The sequence below is a fragment of the Plectropomus leopardus genome, chromosome 2 (genome assembly GCF_008729295.1).
Source record: "Plectropomus leopardus isolate mb chromosome 2, YSFRI_Pleo_2.0, whole genome shotgun sequence".
Classification (NCBI taxonomy): Eukaryota; Metazoa; Chordata; class Actinopteri; order Perciformes; family Serranidae; genus Plectropomus; species Plectropomus leopardus.
This window is the reverse complement of record NC_056464.1, coordinates 17,225,825-17,248,581: the sequence shown is the minus strand read 5'-3', so window position 1 is coordinate 17,248,581 and position 22,757 is coordinate 17,225,825. Positions and strand designations below refer to the sequence as shown.

General features: G+C 42.3%; 2 protein-coding genes across 3 annotated transcripts; both read left to right on the top strand.

The window, feature by feature from the left end:
- Positions 1 to 687: 687 nt before the first annotated feature.
- Positions 688 to 6,295, top strand: rae1 (ribonucleic acid export 1). Of its 2 annotated transcripts, XM_042496336.1 has the most exons (13): positions 688 to 794; positions 1,477 to 1,595; positions 1,695 to 1,799; positions 2,758 to 2,850; positions 2,945 to 3,031; positions 3,116 to 3,202; positions 3,459 to 3,530; positions 3,639 to 3,746; positions 3,955 to 4,061; positions 4,237 to 4,312; positions 4,678 to 4,872; positions 5,003 to 5,088; positions 5,702 to 6,295. In XM_042496336.1, coding segments are annotated over exons 2-13 (1,107 nt in total). In that variant the 5' UTR covers positions 688 to 794; positions 1,477 to 1,505; the 3' UTR covers positions 5,703 to 6,295. The 2 variants fall into 2 exon arrangements, with proteins under 2 accessions (XP_042352270.1, XP_042352259.1); XM_042496325.1 differs by lacking the exon at positions 5,702 to 6,295 and having other exon boundaries at positions 5,003 to 5,092.
- A 2,845-nt stretch (positions 6,296 to 9,140) lies between these two features.
- On the top strand, positions 9,141 to 20,874 carry LOC121955178 (RNA-binding protein 38-like). The gene is made up of 4 exons (XM_042503025.1): positions 9,141 to 9,530; positions 12,186 to 12,309; positions 13,237 to 13,291; positions 19,091 to 20,874. Exons 1-4 carry the CDS (start codon positions 9,318 to 9,320, stop codon positions 19,431 to 19,433), a joined length of 735 nt encoding a protein of 244 aa, XP_042358959.1. The 5' UTR covers positions 9,141 to 9,317; the 3' UTR covers positions 19,434 to 20,874.
- The last annotated feature ends 1,883 nt before the right edge of the window (positions 20,875 to 22,757 follow it).

Here is a 22,757-nt window from a genome sequence, read left to right as displayed (position 1 = left end):
AATACCAAGGGCTGAAAGAGGGGTTAGAGCAGGTGTGGAAGTAACTGCTGAAAATCAGTTTTTAACTCAGCCCAGTTTTGTATGTAACACACCTAATTTTACTTTTAATTCCTTTCTTATATGAATAAAAATAAATTAAATGAAATCCAATGGCATTTTCGTAAAGTAATTAAAATAGCTCAATCTTCTCAACCAACTGTAACAACTGCTAGACACATTTTCACAATATTCTTACACTTATAGCCTAAGTCAGATAAATTCTGAGTGCAGGGTTTGTAATGGGGTATTTCATAGCCTACTGATGTTTTTCTACCATTATTTAAGTTAATATCATTACCTTTCATGATGATACCGTATGGTGTGGCAGACAGATTAGGCTCATCCTGATGTACTGAGCCAGCCTGCACTTTTCCACCATCTAACAAAGCCTCCTGTGGACAGCTGTCACTAATTAGAGTTTCTCTACAAATACTAAACACGGGGCGTCTGGTTCTTGTACATACATGTACATTTCTAATGTTGCTGCAAAGTCCATAACAAATAAACTAAAATATAAAACTGGGATCAACTATCAGCGAGTTAATGTTCACACCAGCTCAGCTGTTTTCTACTGTTGTTTTCTACTGTCTCGCGCTGCCCCCCAGCGGCCACTCCTGACACTGCATCACTTTAGCGGGTCTGAATACGTCAACAAACTGCGACACACCGAGAGACAAGCGCCACATTTTTGATGCGCCAAATAATTTTGGCATTTTGAGCATTGCGGATCATAACCACAGTCCATCAAATTCGGGGTATGTATACGTATATAGTCGTGAGACGGCTCTGTCGGTGGTACCGTGTTTGCATACGGTGTTTGTAAGCGTTGCACAGTAAAGTTTTTAATCCACTACGTGAGCTACATGCCACAGAAGCTGTGTTAGCTAGCGTTAAAGTATTATGTTTATTTTATGACCCGTACAATGTTTGAACAGTAGTTCATACGGTTAGTTGTTTTTTAAATAATCACAGTTTAACTGCTACGATACTCTCATGTATATATGCGGGCTAACATTAGCATTTAGAAGCTAACGCTAGCTGCGGTAACTAATAGTTAGCGTTAATGTTAGCTGTCTGGCTTCGTCTTGTCACAAGTCAAACTGTTTTGTTTTATGTAACTCACGTTTTCCCGATAACCAACCTGAGCCATTAGGATTGATATTACTAGCTGAGTGCAGTGATAAAGGTCTGGTAACAAAAGTAGTTTTTGTGTAACGTAAATAATACTGTAACATTAGCTAACTTTACCTCTCGATAGACTTAGTCGCTTGCCTCTTTTTTTTCGATTCAAAGCTACGCCCAGTTTGCACCGGCTATTATAAATTACCTGTTATCAAGATTTGACTGATGATTATATTAAAGTGATAATGTAACTTTAGTCAAATGAATATTGTCTGCTTTTGTGTGAATAGCTACTGTCTCTGTCTTCTTTCTCAGGCGTACACCAGGAATAACGTTAATGCACTATGAGTTTATTTGGGACAACCTCTGGGTTTGGGACAGGAGGGACCGGTGTCTTCGGAAACACAACAACAGACAGTCATAATCCTATGAAGGTAAAGCTTTGACATGATTTTTATAAATTGTGACGGCTCAGGTAGAAGTGTGAGTTCACCTGTTAGTGTTTTCTTTGTTGTTTATGATCCTGACTGCAGGATGTTGAAGTGACTTCACCTCCAGATGACAGCATCAGCTGTTTGGCTTTCAGTCCCCCCACCATGCCAGGGAACTTCCTCATTGGAGGATCCTGGGCCAATGATGTAAGTTATTTATTCAACCATAATCTACCACTACAACAATAGGACACTAATATACAATATGCAATCAAAATACTTGTCAAAATCTGTTTGATATAAGTTTATAGAGATGAAGATTTTGCAAGGAGCATGTATAGCTCCACACAAGCTGAGTAAAATGAGTCACAGTATGCCAGATCTATGCTGGTATGGCTGTGGAAAGAGAATCTGTAATACATATGTAATGTCACTGCCCAGATTAGGAACATTTGGGAAAGGAATCACAATCACAGTCTGTAAACGTGGAGTAATGCAGCATCTGGTAACACTGGCGTTCCTCTCTGTGAAAAGTATCATCCCTATGAATTGGAAAATCACGATAATTGAATTGTTTTTGTCTGAATAACTGGCTAAAGGATTTTATAGACCTAATAAAGATGATGCGTGCAGGCTCAATCCTGCAGGGGGGTAATAGAGATGGTTTATATGGACCATGGACACTCATAAAAGAATTTATCAACAAGAGGCTTATAAGTCAGTTTAAGAACTGCTGTGAATGTTACAGATAAGCCAATACAATGAATAAGAATGTGAACCATTTAAGTAGAAGGCAGATACCCTCTCAAGATGTAGTGGTGATATAATGATATCCTAAGCAATTATATTATATTGATGTTATTTATTTTGTTATCTGGTGAACTGTGTGTGTTGTGTAATTGTACTGAATTGGGCTGTGTTTTGGTGGTGTGTGTATTTGGTCTTTATAATGTAATGAAAATGGGAATTAAAAAAAAAATCCTAATAATGAGGTGCAGTTGTAGACTGATTGAGTGAAGATTTTGTATGAGGTTTGAGTACAGTTGAGGTCCAGGAGGATCCCTTAAACAGGCTTGTCTTCCATGAAGCCTCTGCATTAGATAATGAGTCAAGAGTATGCTCATAATATAACACAGTTTAAATATGTGGTATCATCTGACCTTAGGTCCGGTGCTGGGAGGTTCAGGATAATGGGCAGACTGTCCCCAAAGCCCAACAGATGCACACAGGTCCAGTACTGGATGCATGCTGGAGCGATGTAAGTCTCCCCATACAGTGTAATTTGAGCCCTGTAGTGGAAGCTGTCTGCTGGGCCATGGAATAATTTATGATGTGTTAACCTCTTTAACCAGGACGGGAGCAAAGTCTTCACTGCTTCCTGTGACAAAACTGCCAAGATGTGGGATCTCAACAGCAATCAAGCAATGCAGATTGCACAGGTTGGATGAGAGCTTACAGATCAACTATGTAGTTATGAAAATACAGCATTAATCATCTCAGTAACTCACCACTTCTCCTCATAGCATGATGGTCCAATCAAAGCAATCCACTGGATAAAAGCCCCAAACTACAGCTGTATCATGACTGGCAGTTGGGACAAAACACTGAAGGTACAACTGCACATTTCCACACATCTGTTGAAAAGAAAAATGTTTATTGCATTTAGGATCCCAACATGTAAACATAACAAGACAATTACATATGATTGGCCATTATGCCTCCCAAACAACCTTTTGGAAAACTTTTGTTCCGGTAAACTGGCTGCTATTCAAGCTTTTTTTTTTGTCTTGATATCTTTGTATAGACACCCAAATGTAACTGTACACACTTCAAATAGCTAATCAGGTCATCTGTTTTTCTTCTCAGTTCTGGGACACCCGTTCTCCCAACCCCATGATGTCTCTGCAGATGCCAGAGAGATGCTACTGTGCAGATGTTGTAAGTGGTTTATGACGAGTGTGACATGAGCTGTAATACTTGTTGTGTCAATAATTCAATATGTGACTTTTTGTGTTGTTTTTTCACCTCCCTCACTGTTATGTGTAGGTGTACCCCATGGCGGTGGTTGCTACAGCTGAGAGAGGACTGATAGTATACCAGCTGGAGAACCAGCCCTCTGAGTTTCGCAGAATAGACTCTCCTCTCAAACATCAGGTACAAAGTATTTCCCTTTAGTCTTTTTTCACTTCTAATATCTCTGTATACATTGTGCCACTTGTTCTGGTAGTTTATGTACAGCCGGATTCATATTTTTTTAGTTGATGCTAAATATAAAGTCAAACATAAGATGGATGCAAGATATTTTACTTTTAATGTATGACTGTCTTTTGATCCAATGCACTTTTTCACCCTGATCCTGCAGCACCGCTGTGTTGCCATCTTCAAGGACAAGCAGAACAAGCCCACAGGCTTTGCACTGGGAAGCATTGAGGGTCGAGTGGCCATCCACTATATCAACCCTCCAAACCCGTGAGTGTCCAACACAATCAATTTCTTTAAAGTGAATGAGTTGTAGAAGTCTTGCCAAACGTGTGTCTCTAATCTAGTGAAGTAAAAGAATGATTTGGAAATTTTTCATGTAATTTACAAGACTAACTGTCAAAGGCCTGAAGTTATGACATGAATGATCGCCAATCCCTTTCAGAGCCAAAGACAACTTCACCTTTAAGTGCCACAGGTCAAATGGAACCAACACAACCACTCCACAGGACATCTATGCTGTAAGTTGTTCTGAATTTATAAAACAGTGTTGTGAAAAAAATCTATCCTTGGCTCCTAAATAATACTTTATTAATATATGCATATTAGAACATGGATAAATTATACCAGTTTTAATGCTGAGCAGGAGAAACCTAATAGGACATTAATAATGATAGTGATAGATGCCTCAGAACTGACTCAACTACAACAAAATTAATGTAATTAATTACACCTGTACTTTAATCATGACATGTCATATCTGCAGATAAACAGGTCTGTTAATAGTGTGACAACACTGTGACAATATGGTCACCCTGATAAACTAACCAGCTTAGGTAAAATGTTAACTCAGGTCTCACCCACTGATTTCCATTTCTCCCATCAGGTGAACGCCATCTCATTCCATCCTGTCCATGGCACACTGGCTACTGTGGGCTCAGACGGACGCTTCAGCTTCTGGGACAAAGACGCCCGCACCAAGTTGAAGACCTCAGAGCAGCTCGACCAGCCCATTACAGCTTGCTGCTTCAACCACAATGGCAACATCTTTGCATATGCTTCAAGTTACGACTGGTCGAAGGTTAGAGATGTAAAATCCTGAAAAAAAAAAAAAAAAAAGCTGTGAGCAAGTGTTTGTGATGACATGCACCTCATGCTGGCTTTTTGTCATATTTTGTCATATTGTGTGTTGTTGTCTGTGAATTCCTCAGGGCCATGAGTACTACAATCCCCAGAAAAAGAACTACATCTTCCTGAGGAACGCTGCAGAGGAGCTGAAGCCTCGGAACAAGAAATGGTGAGAGAAGGGCAGCCACTGTCTGTGAACCAGGAGACTGCGGTGTCCGTACGGGGCTGCCCCACTTCCTCAATACACGTGACTCACACTGGGGCCTTTCAAGGCACCCCACGATCACTGGCATGCGTGGATGTGGGCAGTGACGATAGACATGGTTCAGATCCCAGCACTCCTGTGTACTGCTACAAGTAGCCATTTTGTGTGGAAATGGTGTTGTACTGACCTGAGTTACGGCTTGTGTGGTTTCTGCTGGAATAGTGTGTACAGGTTGCATTTCTACCTCTGCACTCAGTAATTTTGAGACGAAGCCCTCTGGCATTTTTAGAGCAGTTAGCTTGTAATCAGTAAAGCTTTGCAGTGTATGTAATGACATACAAGCTTAATTAAGGGCTGTTATTTATTAAATGATTGAGATAACAATGAAAAGATTAAGGAAATACTGAACATGGGCAAGAGATGACTTACAATGAATCATTAGTCATCTGGAAAGTTTGACTCTTGTGATGTTGTACAGTTTATTCTGTGTAAAAAAGAGATGCAGTAAAACACCCTCTCAAAATAAATAAAGCAAAAAAAATGTTCTCTGTGACTGACCGCTCCCTCCTGTCTTTAGATTCGTCGTGCCAAGTTGCATCTCTTGTGGGGAAATGCGGAAGACCTGCTGCTTTAGTGTGTGTATATGGTCGAGACAGACTCCTTCCTTTCGGCAAACACCTGGACCAATGCCGCGCTGCTGCGTACCGTGCATGGACCAATCAGAGGGGCCCACCCAACCTGGCGTTGATGACAGCTGCGTGACAATTGGTCGTAGAGGTCATCATAGGGAAGGGCTTTTTGGGTCATTCATCATGATGTTTCAATTTTTTTTTTTTCAATGTGTCCTCATTCTTTACAGCTTTCCAAAGACTTTTCATTCTCTTATGAATCTGCTGTTACTCTGTGGTTTAGGTCCATGAATGAAACTGAGATGTAAAATAAATAACTAAGTGCTTACTATTAGATTTGAACATGTTTATTCAAGCCTGAGGGAGCATATTGTGTTGGCTGTTGAATTGTTTGTCGGGGATTCACAGAACTGTATTGTGCATGCGAAACCATCAACCACTATCTCCTGTTTCAGCTGTAAATCTCTTCATCATATGGGTCTCTGACATTGGAATCATAACACCAAATGATAAAACTTTGGAAAACATCTGTGCCACAACAACCCCTCTTGTCTGCTTGTTTTAACTCAAGTTAACCACCAGATGGAGCATCTCGCCCTCTGGTGTGTTAACGGCAGAGGTCACCTGTAGAAAAGTGGGAGCGCTGAGGTCAGAGAGGTGAGCAGGACAAATGAGATCAAAGCAGGACAATGGGGCCCTTCATTCATTTGATGGGGATACACAGCTGGGAATTGGGGGATTTATCAAGAGGATATGAATGAGGTAGCTACAAAGGCCATGTGTGAAAAGTGAACCAGTTCATAGAGGAGAAGGTGTGAATTAAACGCCTTTTTATTGAGGTCATTAGAGTATCACCTCACTGCTAGCTTGACCCTCGGTACTTAGCAGTAGAACTCCAAGGCACCGGGGGCGGGAAGATGAGCTGCGGCCACAGTTCACCGGCTCCTTTCAGCTTTCACTGGGTGACACTGTTAGCACTCCTCTAGAGCAGTAGTTCCCAACTGGCCCAGCCATTGGGTCCAGATTATGGCCTTAGGTATAAGGGCATGGTCCACATATAAGATGAATTATAACTTATTCAATTTTATTTCATAAAATGTAAACAACACAAAGGCTGAGAGCAGAATGAAATGAAACATACTGCAAGAATAAAGTGCAGTTTTTTAAAGCTTCGTAAATTAATGACACTGCAACCAGAAAAGTGCATATAAGTGTTTCAAGATGAGTGGCATTAAAACGCTGCAAAGGCACAGCATGTCACTAAGCCAAATAATAAGAACAGGGCGATAAAATAGAAGCCGAACAGCAGGGAACGGCACTTCAAAATTTAAAAAAAGCCCTGTGCCAGAAATCCAAAATAAAAAGTGTTTTTTTTTACAGACTTGACATGTTCAGGAGTCACTTGCAGTCCATTCATAATGGAGGCACAACCCAATTTTGGATCCCAACACACCAGTTGGGAACCACTGCTCTAGACCGATGTCCCCTGTACTGTTGATTAAAGCAGATTTCTTTTAACTCTAAGTTGACCGCACTCATGACCATAAATGAGGGTGAGTCACTGGCTCCTATAAGCACCAGGGGAGTAATATTTATTCGGCCAGTCGAGCAGTTAAGCTGTTGCACTGACCTGTTGCTTTGGACAATTGGATCTGCCTTTTCCCGTACGGGGGTTATCAGCATTTGTGAGTAGCATGCGGGAACATTCAGAAAGCCTTACTGTGACATCTTAAAAAGAGCTTTGCACTCAAGTGCACACTTATTTCTTGTTTTTCAAAATGTGCCAAAAATCTGCTTTTATGATAGATTGATAAGAGGTGGCCTGCTGTAGCAGGCCCAATGACATTTGTCATACTGTACTTTAACCAGTCTTTCGCAAAAAGCCAACGCTACAAATCTTAGAGCTTTGACACTGCCGCTCCAAAGACTTGTTGAAATAACCATGCCAACTTTACATGTGGTAGTTTCAAAGATCTCTACCATGGCAAGTTGTATTGTAACACTATTCAAGACTCTAGTAGAATATCAGTGAATCCAGCCCTTTTACATTTTTACAGTACATCTTTGTGTACGACAGAATGAGTTTATAGGATCAAGGTGCAACATCAATAACTATACAAGAACTAAAATATTTACAGCACAACCCAGTCCCTGGGCCTGCATACCAAGATGTGTGTAGCACAAACGTTTACACAGTAAAAACAAACAGTATGAACTTGTATAAAATGTATCCAGAGACATCCTTTCTACACAATGGTAGGAAGATTTTTAATAAGACTACAGTACTAAAAAGTTTTATACAGTATAATAACAATTAACACAGTGCGTGTGTGATGTGATTTGCCTTCAGTGATAGTAAATGTTTTAAATGAAGGTTACAAATCCAGCATTAGTCCAGCAATCCGAGTCATAAAGTAAGGTTTAAGAGTTAACTGTGGTGTGGTTTCCTCTCTTTTGTTTAAACTGCGCTGTAAAATCTGACATGTTGATCTGACTTAAAATAATCTTGGAAATCGATTGCCTCGATAAAGGAAAGTAAACTTAGTTAATAATCTTAATTCATGTTTACCTTATATATGAGTGTGTAGTTTACTTTAAATTTGGCTGCATTTACTTAATTTTGTGAAGCTGTTACAACTTAAAAAAGACATCAAATTACCTTACTCTTTTTTTTTTTTTAGCAATTTAAGTAAACCAAGTCAGCCTGACTTAACTTGATCATGACAAAGAGGATTAGGTGGGAGATCTTTCTTTGTCGACATGTTCAAGTTCGGTTTACTTTAATTACAACAACTTACTGACTTATTTTCATTAAACTTGTCATTTTTAAGTTGCAAAATAATCACAAAATTAAGGGGAAAAAATATTAAATTTTAAGTAAATTCAACTCATTAAAAATCACAACATTTTTCAAAGCAATCGGTTTGCAAGATTTGTTTTGAGTTAAAATCAACTTTCAAAATCAACAGATTTTACAAACAGACTGGTTTTACAGAGTGCATTTTGTGCTCAGTCAGGCTGTAGGTGCCATGTCACCATTGTCAAATAAAGTCACAGAAAACTAGCACACGGCTGCAGCAATTTTTTTCAAGTTTAAAAATGTGGTTCAGGCCAGAAGCTGTGACAATCACTTCCTCATTACAGTATGTGCCATGTGGCGGAGCCGCGCTTTCTGCCTTACAGTACGGGTTTTTCTTTGTGTCCTAAAAGGACAAAAGCAGGTGCAGCACAGCGTTGAGGAAGGCGGACCAATGGGAGGAGCCGTTGCGCAAGTTGGCACTCGGCGGCTGCGCTGATTGGTCAAGAGTTGTGTTTGGGCGTGGTCTCTGTGGAGGCGTATAAAAGCTCCCGGCACAGCAGCGACCAAGCAACCAGTGTGGACACGATCAGAGGAGCTGCGTGAATTATAGTTGCCACTTGGTTGCTGCAACTTTGAGCAAAGGTCACAGCACGAGAGGGAAACTGCAGTTTAATATATAGTTTTTGTCGTTTTACTGATGCTGTGACGTTGTTAAGCGCTAAGTGTATTTTCCGCGTGCCTCCGGTCTTCTCTCCAGTTGACCAATGCTTCTGCATCAGTTCATGAACGGAGCCCTGGAAGTCATGCATCCCACAACGCTTCAGAAAGACACTACTTTTACCAAAATCTTTGTCGGCGGGCTGCCGTACCACACGAACGATGCCTCACTGAGAAAATACTTCGAGGCCTTTGGGGACATTGACGAGGCTGTGGTGATAACGGACAGACAGACCGGTAAATCCAGAGGATACGGCTTTGTGAGTACAAGAAAACACCGGCCCGTGCACCACAGTATCAGCCGCGAGACCCACACATAGCTTACAACTTTTAACACCACCATACAAGTTACTTATTTGCTGTAATTCTGCCATAAGTTCCGGTCATTAAGGGACTGTTCTATATTTATCAGAGGAGGGGCGAGGCTGCAGTGTGACTTCGTTTTTGTTTTTTTATTTTGATTTTTCCTAAAGCTGCAAATATTGTTCCCTGAAAATGCACGACCCTTCCTCCACCATAAATTACAGATTAGATATTGAAATCTTACTCAAAAAAGATAAAAGATAAAATCCTTGAGTTGAAAATAGCCTGAAAAATGTTTTCACCCTTGTCGTGCGTAGTGGTTAGATAGTGCGAACTGTTTTATATTTAAAATGAGATATGAGTGACTTTGATGAACGATCACATTTTAAGTTCAGATTTGGCTATATTTATTTTTTTTAAAGCATAAGTGTTGCACATGATGTGTCCAAGGACTGTCGGAAATTTGAAAATCCAACAAAAAGTTTTGTTTTTACAGTTTCAAGCTATAATTAAACAGTCTTATTGAGGCAATTTTTAAAGAAAACCTTAAACGGTCTTAAACTGTAAATAAACACAAAATACAACTATATGAATTTTTATGCCCCTCCCCAAGCCAAAATGAAAAACATAAGTCCCGTCCCAGTGCAAAAACATTTTTTAAAATGCCTCCCCTTTTTTTGCACATACACTCCTCTCATTAATAACAAATAGTCCCTGAAACAAGACAATAGACATACCTGCTCTATTTTCTGTATGTAATGATTCAGATACATGTCAAAGGTAATCCCCCACTGAAGCTTACTCGCATAATTGCACAGCACTTCTGTTTTTCCGCCTGGCTGGCTGTTATTTTAGCTTAATGAGGATGAGGGATCACACAAGTTGATGGGTAACTAAGAAGATTATATTTCAACATATGTCTGATGTCCAACCCCCTCAATGGAGTCCCCCCTTACTCACCCCTGAGCAGCCCCAGCTTATGGCTTTGGAAGTGTGTGTGAGAGAGAGAAAGAGAGACAGACAGTGTGCACTCCTTACTTGCTTTATATGGTTATTTTGGAGCAGTGGGGAGGCTGACCTTGCACACCCTGCCCTCCATTGTCAAGGACCAGAGCAGTCGGCCGTAGCACATGATTTGCATCACATCTTGGCTGCTGAAAGAGAAATTCCGACATCAACAAATTGGCTCTCTAGTAGTGTACAAATTTATGTTAAATTCCCCTTTGATTTTATCTTTGTGAGCGTGGACACCAGTCTGAGCTGCAGAAAACACTTTGAAGTCCATAAAACATAAATAATTCGTTTTACCTCGTCCAGCCTGCCCTGTGAGCTCAGTTGTAGGGTGAGGAAAAGTGCTATTTACCGCTACATTAATCACTAGTGATTATTGGCCACAGTTGCTTTAAGTCAGATTAATGAGAAATATCCCTTGTGGTGTCTAATTTACAGTAATAGGTGACTTATCCGGCTCCATGCAGACAACGATAGTTATTGACACAAAGAACAGAAGCAGCACGAGAAATGCAAATATTTACCTGAACCTTGAAAAGACACATCAGCACGAATGCACTGTCAGGCCAAAGAAGGAATGGAAAACTGTTATGTGTGCGTGTTTATTTCTAAAGGCAGAATTGTGAGACAATTGCTCTCGGTGTTTACACATCAGCTCTCTAACTCAGAGAAAAGCTGTCCTGTGAGTTTAGCTGGTATCCAACGGCTATAGCGGCTGGTGTTTCAGGTTAGACAGGCTCGTGGCGATGTGGGCGCTGTGGCAGCTCAGCACTCGGCTCACTTTTTGTGTGGCATGAGGCAACCTGCTTGTTCTGATTTGCGAGCGTTCCAGTTGGAGAGGTAGCTGGCGGCAGGAGGGGAGGGAGGCACCCCCAGAGCTGAGCACACCTTTTTTCTAAACACACTTTAGAGGTGGATTAGTAGAACCCCCCACCCCCAAACCCAGCAAGGCTCTTCATAGTGTAAACACAGCCTCGCTCCTTCCTGTGTGTTCACAACACAGACCCTGCAGTGGGCTTTGTTCCGGTTCCTTCCACTATGTAGAGGCATACTGCTTTTAAAAAAAACGTCATTCTATAACAATGCGAGCCGCGGTGGCCTACATTCGCAGCTCGGTCCACACACCGAGGTGACTGAACCCTCTGAGTTGGCAGAACGTGGCAATCAAAACAGAAGGACTCGTCTAATGCCAGGAGGGAGAGAGGAGGGGTGGACTAATACCAATCTCCTTAATATTTTGTCCCTAATTGGATAAGCTCCTTGTTGCTCTTCCCAGAACCATATTTCAGCAGGTCTGCTCGTGGCTAAGTGGCAGTCAAGTGGCTGGCTACTGCTGCTGTGGGCAGTTTTCAAAGGTTATAACTGTACTTTGTTTGTAGTTTCCCCTCTTCCTCAGAGAAACAGAATTTAAACAGTGGAGAGCCTGCAGGGAGGGTTTTATTTTGAGACCAACAGACCCAAGTCCTGCATTTCAAGTGTTTTTGTTTTGCTTGAATAGTTGATATTTCACCAGCCCGGGGATCCCACGCTACCTGTATGCTCGTCACACGGGATAAATGATTTTTGTGAGACCTTGTTGATGAGTCTGACTCTGTCACCAGGTGACGATGACAGACCGAGGAGCAGCAGAGAGAGCCTGCAAGGATCCCAACCCCATAATTGATGGCAGGAAGGCCAACGTGAACCTGGCTTACCTTGGTGCCAAACCCCGCAGCATACAGACAGGTGAGATATATGTTGTCTCAATTAATTCAACTACTAAATAGTGGAAATAATGGTGCTTCCATCCTCATCAAATAATGGTAATATAATATAGACAAATTCTGCAATAAAATGGGTTTTAAAAACTAGAGCTGCAAGTAGGCATATCAGGGTTTGGGTAGATTGAGACAATACACACTATCCATTCTGGCTGTTTGCTTATGGCAAAAATCCTAAACACGTCGTCAGTGACGACATCACGATTACTGATCAACTTTTCAAACCACACGAATGCACTGAACAAAAAGAACAACTTTTCAATAGTGGATTTTCTTCAACTTAAATTATATGTCAACTGAAAAAAAATTAAGTTTAGATAAATTAATAAAATAAGTAATATATAAATACAAACATGGCACAAGAGGAGAGTAGAGACCCCACACTGTTGGCATAAGAGCTGTGGACTGAGATGACTCAGTCAGCTCGCATGAATGAAGTGAAATATTATATACATGAATATTTTTCAGTATTTTCCCTGATTGTCATAATAAGACACTTTTATTTTTCAATGGGCGCCTTTAAGAAATATGCAAGAGCAACATTGTGAAACAGAATGCTGCACAGTAATTGTTTATCTTGATTATCTTGTTTTCATGAGCATTACCAGCCAAAGTGGTAATTGAAAAGGATTAGAAATAAAATTTAAATTAAATGAATCGCCTAGTCCTACTGTCCATTTGCAGCATATTTTATTTCTACATACTACATAGCTTTCAGTTGTGGTGGTCATGTTTTACTGCTGCTTATTGCGCATTTGTAACTGTTGTTCCACTTGTGGAAGGTTTGAAACAGGCACTGCCTCTGTCTCCCCATGCCCTCTGTGTATTGTTCTGCGGTCCTCCTCTGTAAATGCAAATGTGTGTGTCTGACAGCCGGCCTCCTATCTTCCAGGCATATCCATCGGAGTGCAGCCCATTCACCCAGCACTCATCCAGAGGCAGTATGGGTAAGTGAGCGGGAGTGGGCGCTTGTATTACACTCTGTGGGACGCCACTAGGCTACTATTTCTTGGACAAACAGGGCCTCTGGAGAGTACATGTCAGTTTCTGTGTCCACATGCAACCCCAGAAGAAGTCTATTAGCATATTTGAGTTTTGTAGGGCTGGGTGATGTTTCACATATCTGCGGTAATAGAAGAGCATTCCACAGGCCGATGTGTGACTCACTTGTTGACTTCTGTCAGGAGCCGCTTGGCTTGTCTACCTGCCTGAGTGGGCTCTGTCACTGAGAAGGCTTCGTCCAAGTGGCTGTGTTGTAGAAACAGCCTGGAGAGCGTCTAGGAGCCGCGGTCTGCTGAGCAGCTAATGACCATTTCACTGCAGTAATGAGTCTCTTCACCCCCTGAAGCTCTCAGATATCATCCTGCACCGCCATGTCTATCAAACATACGAACCTCTGATCTGTCTGAAGGATCAAAATACCAGGAGAAGTCAACTTAACTTTATAAAGTGTTTTTGTGTACTTGCTTTGACACAGAGTGCTTACAGAAATACAATCCAACATATATAACTAATATTGTCTGTTTCCACTGTTTTAGGACATTTTACAGTTAACATGAGAAATCCATTAATTGAAACAGAAGATCAACAGATAATCTATATATAATGACTGTAACTATTGTTGCGGTCCATGATATATTTTCAGGGCGGAGCTGAGACATTAAGTTGATCAGCAGGAAATTAACAGGCAACAAAACCGATGTGAATGAACTGAATTATAGTTATCCATTGAAGCCATTCTCGAGCATTAATGCCAAAATTCCCTGAATCGAGCAGAAAAATGCAAACTTGCCCTCTGGGTAATTCTAACGGCATGTAGAACTATTTTCTGATATTTCATGAAATAAAATTTGTCCTAAAATAAACTCAAAACATAACTTGAGCATTAATATATAATGAAGATAATCAGTACTTTCAGTTCTGTCCAGTAAATGACTTCAAGTATGTGAGTGCTTTGTGGAATTCCCAGGGCAGTCCACAGGGACAAAAGATGCATTTGGTGGTTTTGGAGGTTGATCAACCCAAAAAAGGCCTACAAGAAGTGTATTTCAGCTTCTGTAAGATCTCACTGGGTCTGAATGTCAAAATTTAGAGTCCATTTGGGACATATCCCATCATGTTCCTAGCCCATCGGAGGACATTGGAAAGTCCCTCACAAGTCTGTGCTCCTGCCTCCATAGTAAGCACTGATGGCAACAAAACCCCGAGGGTTTGAAATGTGGAGCACAGAGCTGCTTTGAGGCATGCGCCTGACAGGTGTTGGCTCGTATTACAGCCTTCTACACCCCCTTAATCTCCCATGACCACCACCCCGGAGACGTAGAGAGGCGCACGGCGCACCTGTCTGCCTGCCTCTGTATGGCGGGTGACAGACGCAGGCCTCCCTAAGATGCAGAGCGTACAAGTGGCTTTTCTTTCAACCCCACCCCCTCAATACCCCTTGACAACATATGGTGTGAGGACGTGGTCTGAAGTAGGGTTTGGAACAGTGCTGGCCGGGAGCCTTGCGTGTAGTGGTGGTGGTTCGGATTTGCCGCTGTGTATGTGTGTGTTTAGCTGTGGTCAGCAGATGCTGTGGACTGTGAGGGCCAGAGGGGGTCAGTGAGGCCAGGAACATTGTTTTGATGGGGAGGGGAGGAGTTGTCAGTGTGCTTGCAGACTCATCTCCCCTCATGCATCACCTCCTCCACTCCGTCCACTTCCCTACACTTTCCCACATCACATGTATCCCTTTTTATTTCTTTCAGCTCTGACTTTTATTCCAATTTTTCCACTTAAAGTGCTGCCACTACTGGTGTGTGACTCTGTAAACTGACACCTCTGTGAGACTGAGAGAGGAGGCGGGGGGAGAGGGGTTAAAGAGGAGATTGAGGGGGAGGGTATCTGGGGCTGTATTCTGGGACTAATGCTTAATGAGGCAGTGTGCTCCCTAGGAAACTCACCTCTACAGGTGCCAAACAAAACACCTTTCCTCCCTCCTGCTGCCAAAGAATATTCACAATCCTCTCCAACAAAGAGGGAAGACAGGAATATCAAGTCGTCTTACAAGTATTGTGAGGTGTTGTTTAATTCCCCCACCCAGTCCCGTTCCATCTGTTTTCACACTTTGTGCCTCAGTGAGTCATGCGCTGAAGGTCATTTGTGTTATCGTGTAGAAATATTTAGCTGCTCGGTGTGATATCGCCCAGGATTTTCACATCAGCTCATTATGCTGCCTTCGTGGTAATGATTATTTCGGCCTGTGTTTGTTTATGGGCATCAAAATGTTTTCTGATGAGCGTGTGGCTCTTGTGTCTCAGCCTGCCATCCACAGAGTGACGCTATGTCAAACCCAGACTGGCTGTCAGCACAAAACCAGCTGACCTATGATCTTCTGGATGTCATCCACATTCCCCTGCCACTGCCCCACAGTCCACTTGGCATCTGGCATCTCTGTGGCCCCGGGAGCTCGCTGCTGTCCCCAACTTAATGTGCTCCACATCCCTCTTTTCTCCTAATATAGAAGCTTAAATATTAGCTCCCTCTCTCTGTGCAACCTAGAGATATAATATAGGAGTGCTTTGTCTCTCCGAAAGTCCCTCTAGGCTTGCATTATTTACATTATTTTCTATTCCACTTTACCTAAACAAGGTCACTTGATTTTAAGCCTAGATTACGGCAAACGGCCTGTGGCAACACGCTGCCAAGGCCACGGAGAAGGCAGGCTCATTATACATGACGTGAGTGAAAGCACATATGCCCCACAGCATTAATGTATGGTCATCTTTGAAAGCTGTGCATGACAGTGAATGCCTCTTTGTATGTAGCTCAATAGAGCTGTGAAAGCCAAGTGTAGGTTGCACTCATGGATGGGTGGAGGTCACTTTCATTTGCTTATGCTTACTTGTTACATGACACTGTTGTCTGGTTTTATTTCACATTTTATCCCCTTTTTCCCCTTTACTCGCCAGATGTGAGCATTCGTTACTTATTTTTCTCAGTGTTAGAAATGTTCTCCTCATGGTGGAAGAATTTGGCATTTATGCAGGTTTCTTTGCTGCCATCAGCTTTACTCTGTATACCTTTGTCTGTTTTCAATGTCATAGCATAGGTAAGACTTTGTTTGCTATTCTGCTATTCTTAATTTTAAAGAGTGTGATTACACATTTCTCTACCCCCAAGGCGTCTTCATCATGCATTAGTATTGACTTAATGAGAAAATATGATCTTGGTTGAAAACCTCTGTGTCACTTCGATAAAAATCAAATTTCGCTGAGCAGACGCCTCAGTTGGTTTATTTTTAGCCACCTAAAAAGGCCCCAACCTAAAGAAAGCAATATCAGTTTAAGTGTATGCTATAATTAGAATATTGTCACAGCATTATCTTAAGGTCACACAGGCCTTTCCGACAGTGAACTGAAGCCATTATCTCAAAGCCAATAGACACGATCTGCAACAGTTATTTTACTTCACAGAACACTGGAGTTGCAGGTGTACGACTGCCTGGATTGATTAGTGTGCAAGGTAATGCGCAGAAAATATTCCAAATATAGTGTATTCTTAAACTGACAATGATTTTTGTAGGCTTGAATATGTTTTGCTGTAGCCCCTGTCCACATCAGTATATTGCTTAGCTTTCATGCCGTTTGATTTGGTTTATCCAAGATGCTTGCAAAGCAAAATAGTACATAAAGTAAGAACAGCAGATAGGTCAGACAACCGTGTTTAACAATTTGTCTTTAAATGCTACAGTTACAGCTAAAAATGACAACAGAAATAAAAAAGTTTGTTGATTTCACATATTTCCAAACTTGAAACAAAGACATTTTTCACAGCAGATGTTTTGACATTTCATAGAAGGAAAAGCACAAGTGAAACTGATGACAAAAACAATGACTCATTTACATAAAATGGCCCGGTAAGATGTTTAAGTGGGCCAGCATGCACAACACCAGAGCCCCCCTTCAGTGAAATGCTGCCATCTTAAATGCAAATTAATACACCTGTGCTTTTCCTACTATGAAAAGTCAATGTCAGTATGTGCTGCATAAAAGGTTTGTCACCAGTTTTCTGCCCTTAAGTAATAATTGTTTTTACTGGAAATGCATTGCTGCACAACAACCTGGCTTCATGTTCACGTCCTATCACCTGAGGTCATTTCCATACACTGCAAAATATTCTAATAGGAAATACAAAAAGGATCCATTTTTCAAATATTAATGTTGTGAAGTTTGAAACGGTCTCTTGTTGACAATAATCACTGCCCTCCTGTCCAACCTTCTGCCATGGTTGCTCTGTGCTGCCAGCTGACCAGTGTACCAGCAGAGGATCAGAAGATGCCCACAGTGCAGGACTAGTCCCAAGAAGGGGTTTGACAGAAAATGTCTGCCCACCCCCTCCTCCCTCACCTCCCTCCCTCAGCCAGCCTCTCTCCAAGGTGCCAGTGATGGCTTGAGAGTGCAGTGCGGTTTGCTGTGATGGATTGGAGTGCCTTTTTATCTTTTCGCTTTTCGTGTGATATGAACTGAAGAGGTTTGGTTGATTGCGGTGTGACTCTTTCCCTATTATGGCATGGTTTGGGGTTTGCAGTTGTAACTGGTGTGTGTGTGTGTGTGGGTGGAGAGGGGAGGGTGTTGGAGAGGAGGTGTGTGTGTGTTTGTGTGTATGTGTGTGTTTGTTTGAGAGCCATGACATCCCAATCCATGCATGCTTACATCTTTTGCTGTGTCAACTTCACGGCTGCTTCTCATTACTGATCCTCTTCTTCCTGGATTGAGTCTGTAAAAAAAAATGTAAATACAGTCAATGAAGGGAAGATTTTCATCAGATTGAGATGCAGCTGAAAGAGTGTACATTAATGTGAAACTTGTTGTGACTATTTCATCTTTGTATTGGGGTGTGTGTTTTTCCCCAACTGCTTAATATCAAAGACAAAGGCTCTCAGAAAACATCAGTTACAGCATCCATTTAATACAAGAGGGGGTCTTCTCCTCACTGCCACAACCATCCCTCCCTGCAGACAAGAAAACTCAGGAGAGATTCAGGTCCTGACTAAAAATAGACTCCTCTAAAGCCCTCTCCCCTTCCCTTTTCCTCCATGGATAAAGTGACAAAGCAAAGACAGAAAGAGAAGGAGAGACGGCACAGTCCCCAGACCCCACAGCTCTAATCAGCTACATTTGAAAGCCGGCCCACGAGGCCTGGCAGAGCCTGGCACCCAGCCCTGATGAGCTCCCCCGCCACCATTACCCCCAGCTAGCTTCATCACCTGTGATAGTCTGCATGAGATTTACACACCAAGTGAGAACGAGGCAAACTTCTGCACAACCTTCATGTACTTCCCTTTTTTTTTTGTCTGCGTGTGTGTTTGAGTGTGTTCAGCAAGTGAAGAGCAGCAGCTGTTAAAACACACTGTTGATGCCTGAGCTTGAAAACCTGCCAGTAACGGCTGACTCTGTCATTCACCCCTCCCCTCCCGACTACCTCAGGAGGCCCTACCTAACAGGTTTTGTAGGTTTCGCTAACTGACACAGACAGAGGGTTGAGTCACATTCGCTTCCTAACCTCCTCTGCCTATTTAGTCTTTAATAACGGTGGATATCCGTGTGAGAACTCTCTGAGTTCAGAACACCAGCAGAGAGTTTATATTCCCAACACGCCCGCCCTCTGGGAGCAAAGTAAACATTGGAAGCCCTGAGATCTGCTCCGGTGCTTCAGCTCCCCCCTGTCTAATAACCCCCTTGTTTGGTCTTTGTGTCTGTGCACAGGTTGGCCCAGCCATACATCTACCCACAAGCCTATGTGCAGCCCAGCCTGGTGCTGCCCACTCAGGTTTCCAGCTCTGTCAGCAGCAGCCCCTTCATGGACTACAGCGCAGCCTATACCCAGTATGCCCAAGCAGCCTTTGAGCAGCAGTACCCATATGCCGCCTCCCCGGCTGGCTTTTTAGGCTACAGCTACGCCACCAGCCCCACAGCCACCGCCGGGCCGGCTGCCGCCGCCACAGCTCCAGCCACTGTCCACCCCACCCTCCCCTCCGCCGCTGGCCCAGCCCAGGCCTTCCTACACTACGCCCCGCAGCAGCACATCCAGCCTGACCGTATGCAGTGAGCAGTGAGCCTATGAAGGGAGACGAAGGAGCGGTACTGGCAGAGGAGGAAGGGGTAGTGCTCGCTGACTTTTGGATAGAGGATGGCAAAACGCTCTACAGGGTGACCCAGCTATCATCCGCAGGGGCTTTCAGGAAAAAGGGTGGGACTATTGCACTATACGATCAGGGTGAACCTTTGCTCATTGGTTAAAGGGTTAAAAGGGTTGGGAGGGGACTGTTGAGGTTCAGGTTGGGAAGCTAAAACAGCATAAAGTATGTGGTCGCTTCCAAGGGCTTCCAGAAGCTGACACTTCATTTTTTTTTTATTATTATTATTATTTTTATCGTCCTTTATTATTGTATTAATGTCATTGTTGATGTTTGTTTGTATGCCATTATTATCAATGTTATTATGTTTTTGGCTCAATCAGTGGAAGTTATGTGTCCATGGTACATATTATGATAGGAGAGCTGTCACACCTCTTTCCTCATGACTCCAGAGTATCTGGGGCAGATATGAAGGGCACTGCTGCTTTAGGACACTGGTGGTCAGTCACATGTGGGTGAAGACGGGGTGGTGATTTTGGGAGGCATACAGCCAGCCACTCAGCCTTTCTGTAGTCCCATCCTGGTGCCATCCGCAGTGAGGTAGAGCACCGAGTGCCCCACGAACAAACCTCCAGCGTTCAGCTCCACACAGGAGGACGATGAGAGATTTCACCTAAAGGACAAAACGGAAAGAAAAGACAGTTTTGAGACTGTGATGTCAGGACTACACGTTCTTTTAATTCTTATTAATTAAAGAGGCCTTAATAAAAGAGAAACTCCTTTTTGAATCTTTTTCAAGCGCTCCCCGCCACCACAGAACCAAGTGCAGAGAGCCATTTGTAACTGGCCTTTCAGCAGTCAGTCGCATTAATCTGTCTTACTTGGGTCTTGATAATTTCAAATGGATGTAGATAATCACATGCAGTATGTGGGCGACGGGGAGCAGGAGCGCCATTACTGAAAGGTAGCCAACACTGAGCGCAAACACCAGTGTACTTTTTTTCTCCTTTTCTCACTGAGATTGCCACAAATTGTTGCTCTCAAAAGGACATTCATGTACAGCAAAAATGTTTTCAGTTATCAAGTACATTTACAATATTTATATGTAGGTATTTATATAAGGTACTAAGTTAAAATAGTTTTTTGTTACTATGACTATAGTTGTGGCACTGATGCCATTTAACCTGCAGAGGCATACCTGCAGATCCACAGGTGTCGTATTCATTTTGTCTTTTTGTCCTGTCACCATGTCAGTGGATTTGCTTTGGTGCACGGCAACTACAGTAGATGCTCCTTTGTAGATCCTCGATCAGTTGCATCAGAAATTCTCTAGATTTTTTCAATAAAGATGTCTTTTACAGTCCCTTCAAAGAAGCCATACCAAAAAAAGAAATAAAGATTTGTACTTAAAAATGCCTCTTGACTTATTCTTTGATTGTTAAACTGAAGCAGCAAAGATTAAAGGGACAATTCAACCTAAAATAAAAAAAACATATTTTTCATCTAACCTGTAGTGCCATTTTTCAGTCTAACTCGTTTTGGTGTGAGGTACCAAGTTGGGGAGATATCAGCTGCAAAGATGTCTGCCTTCTCTCCAGTACAATGAAACCAGCTGCCACTTGACTTATGGTGCTCAAGGTGCCAAAAAATACATTTGATAACTCAACGTCAATGTCTCTTTCCAGGAATCATGGCCTAATTTTCTCCAACACTCTGCAACTCACACCAAAACAATCTAGATACAGGTATGATGAAAAGTACTTATTTTTTGATTTGGGGGTGAACTGTCCCTTTTAAGTTAAAATTGGGACCTTAATCCTGTCACCCATGTTCAAAATGCAACCACTTGTGTTTTTTGTGTTATTGCACTCAGTGTTGCTACATTAAGAGCACTGATCCTACTGTGGTGATACTGTGAAAAGCCTGTGAGGTGACAGGGTTCACTAATGTATGTGTGTGTGTGTGTGTGTGCGTGTGTGCGTGTGTGCGTGTGTGCGCGTGCCTGTTATCAAGGCTGTGTGTGCTGTTAGATCCTGCAAAGGGGGAGAGGGGAGCAAGAGGCCCCAACTTTATCAAGCCACAACACTACCACCTGCCAGGGGTGCTGGGTGTTCCCTTGGCCAACACGCTTATTTTCGTGCTTTCTCACCGAGTTTTGCAACAAAAAAAAAGGAGTTAGTCAGAACGGGGTTTGAAGCCCCATAACCCAGGGCTGTAATCAAAAGGGTTTTTTTTTTTTCACTCTTCTAAACAAGCTCAGCTAGATGTGTCCCAGCAGCGTCTCTACATGTTTGTGCTTACATCAGCTACTTTAGAAGATGTGTCACTACTAAACCTCACTTAGGCCCGGAGAACAAAACACAGGCAAGGTTGTTCGAAATAAAAACACATCCATTATCTTTTTGTCCTTACCCAGGGTGTAATCTATCCACGCAGTAATGATTTACAATACAGCCTTGAGTTCAATAGATGTTTTTGTGGTGCTTTGTTTTGATTGAAATCCATTCAGACCTTATTTACTCATGAAATTAATTATGTGCCTTTTCATTTCAGTGAGTTTATTTCATATAACTGTATACTGATCCATCATAACAAGGTTTTCTTTCAGCATGCTAAGGTTTTTAAAGGGCCGCTCCTGCTATTTAGTAGCCTGCTGTATTTCAGTTAAGTTCAGAGACGTACTAGAGGCAGATAACAAAACACTTAAGTGCCATCCACACCAAGAATGGTAATTATTGCAATAATGATGTGAGCATCCAAACTGGCGAACAACAACGTTCTGTAGAGTGGCGGCAAGCACACTATGCACAATCCAGCTGTGGCCTTTTTTGAATTTGGACAGATTTTGATTGGCAGTCAGTGTTTCTATTGTTCATCAAGTGGCTCTGTAAGTGTCATTCTTGCTTGATGTAATGTACACTCAACCATTCACTTGATTTCCAACCATCTTTAAATAGTATATTTATATCTAATGTTAAAGTTACTGTTCTTGGTGTGGACTTGCTTAAGGGACAGCTGTACTAGCAGCTATGTGAGGCTATACTGAGCCACCGGAGTGCTTTGAGCTAAATGCTAACATCAACATGTTAACATGTTTTACAATAAAAAAGTAACAGCCTGTAAGCATGCTTATTTTTTTCCAATTAGCTAATCAGCAATAGAGTGGTGCGGGGGTGACGTATTTTCCAATGCAGAAGTTAGCGTCGCCCTGGTTCACTTGTTAAAATACATGGGATTTTTCATTGGATTTTGGATTATAGCAGTCAGCTTTTGTGGCAGACAGAAGTTCATGATAC

Coding starts and splice junctions, on each gene's coding strand:
- rae1 (XM_042496325.1), top strand. CDS start 1,506: ATGAGTTTATTTGGGACAACCTCTGGGTTTGGGACAGGAGGGACCGGT. Junction 3,747..3,954: donor ACTCTCCTCTCAAACATCAG/GTACAAAGTATT, acceptor CTGATCCTGCAG/CACCGCTGTGTTGCCATCTT. Junction 4,062..4,236: donor TATATCAACCCTCCAAACCC/GTGAGTGTCCAA, acceptor AATCCCTTTCAG/AGCCAAAGACAACTTCACCT.
- LOC121955178 (XM_042503025.1), top strand. CDS start 9,318: ATGCTTCTGCATCAGTTCATGAACGGAGCCCTGGAAGTCATGCATCCC. Junction 9,531..12,185: donor AATCCAGAGGATACGGCTTT/GTGAGTACAAGA, acceptor CTCTGTCACCAG/GTGACGATGACAGACCGAGG. Junction 12,310..13,236: donor ACCCCGCAGCATACAGACAG/GTGAGATATATG, acceptor CCTATCTTCCAG/GCATATCCATCGGAGTGCAG.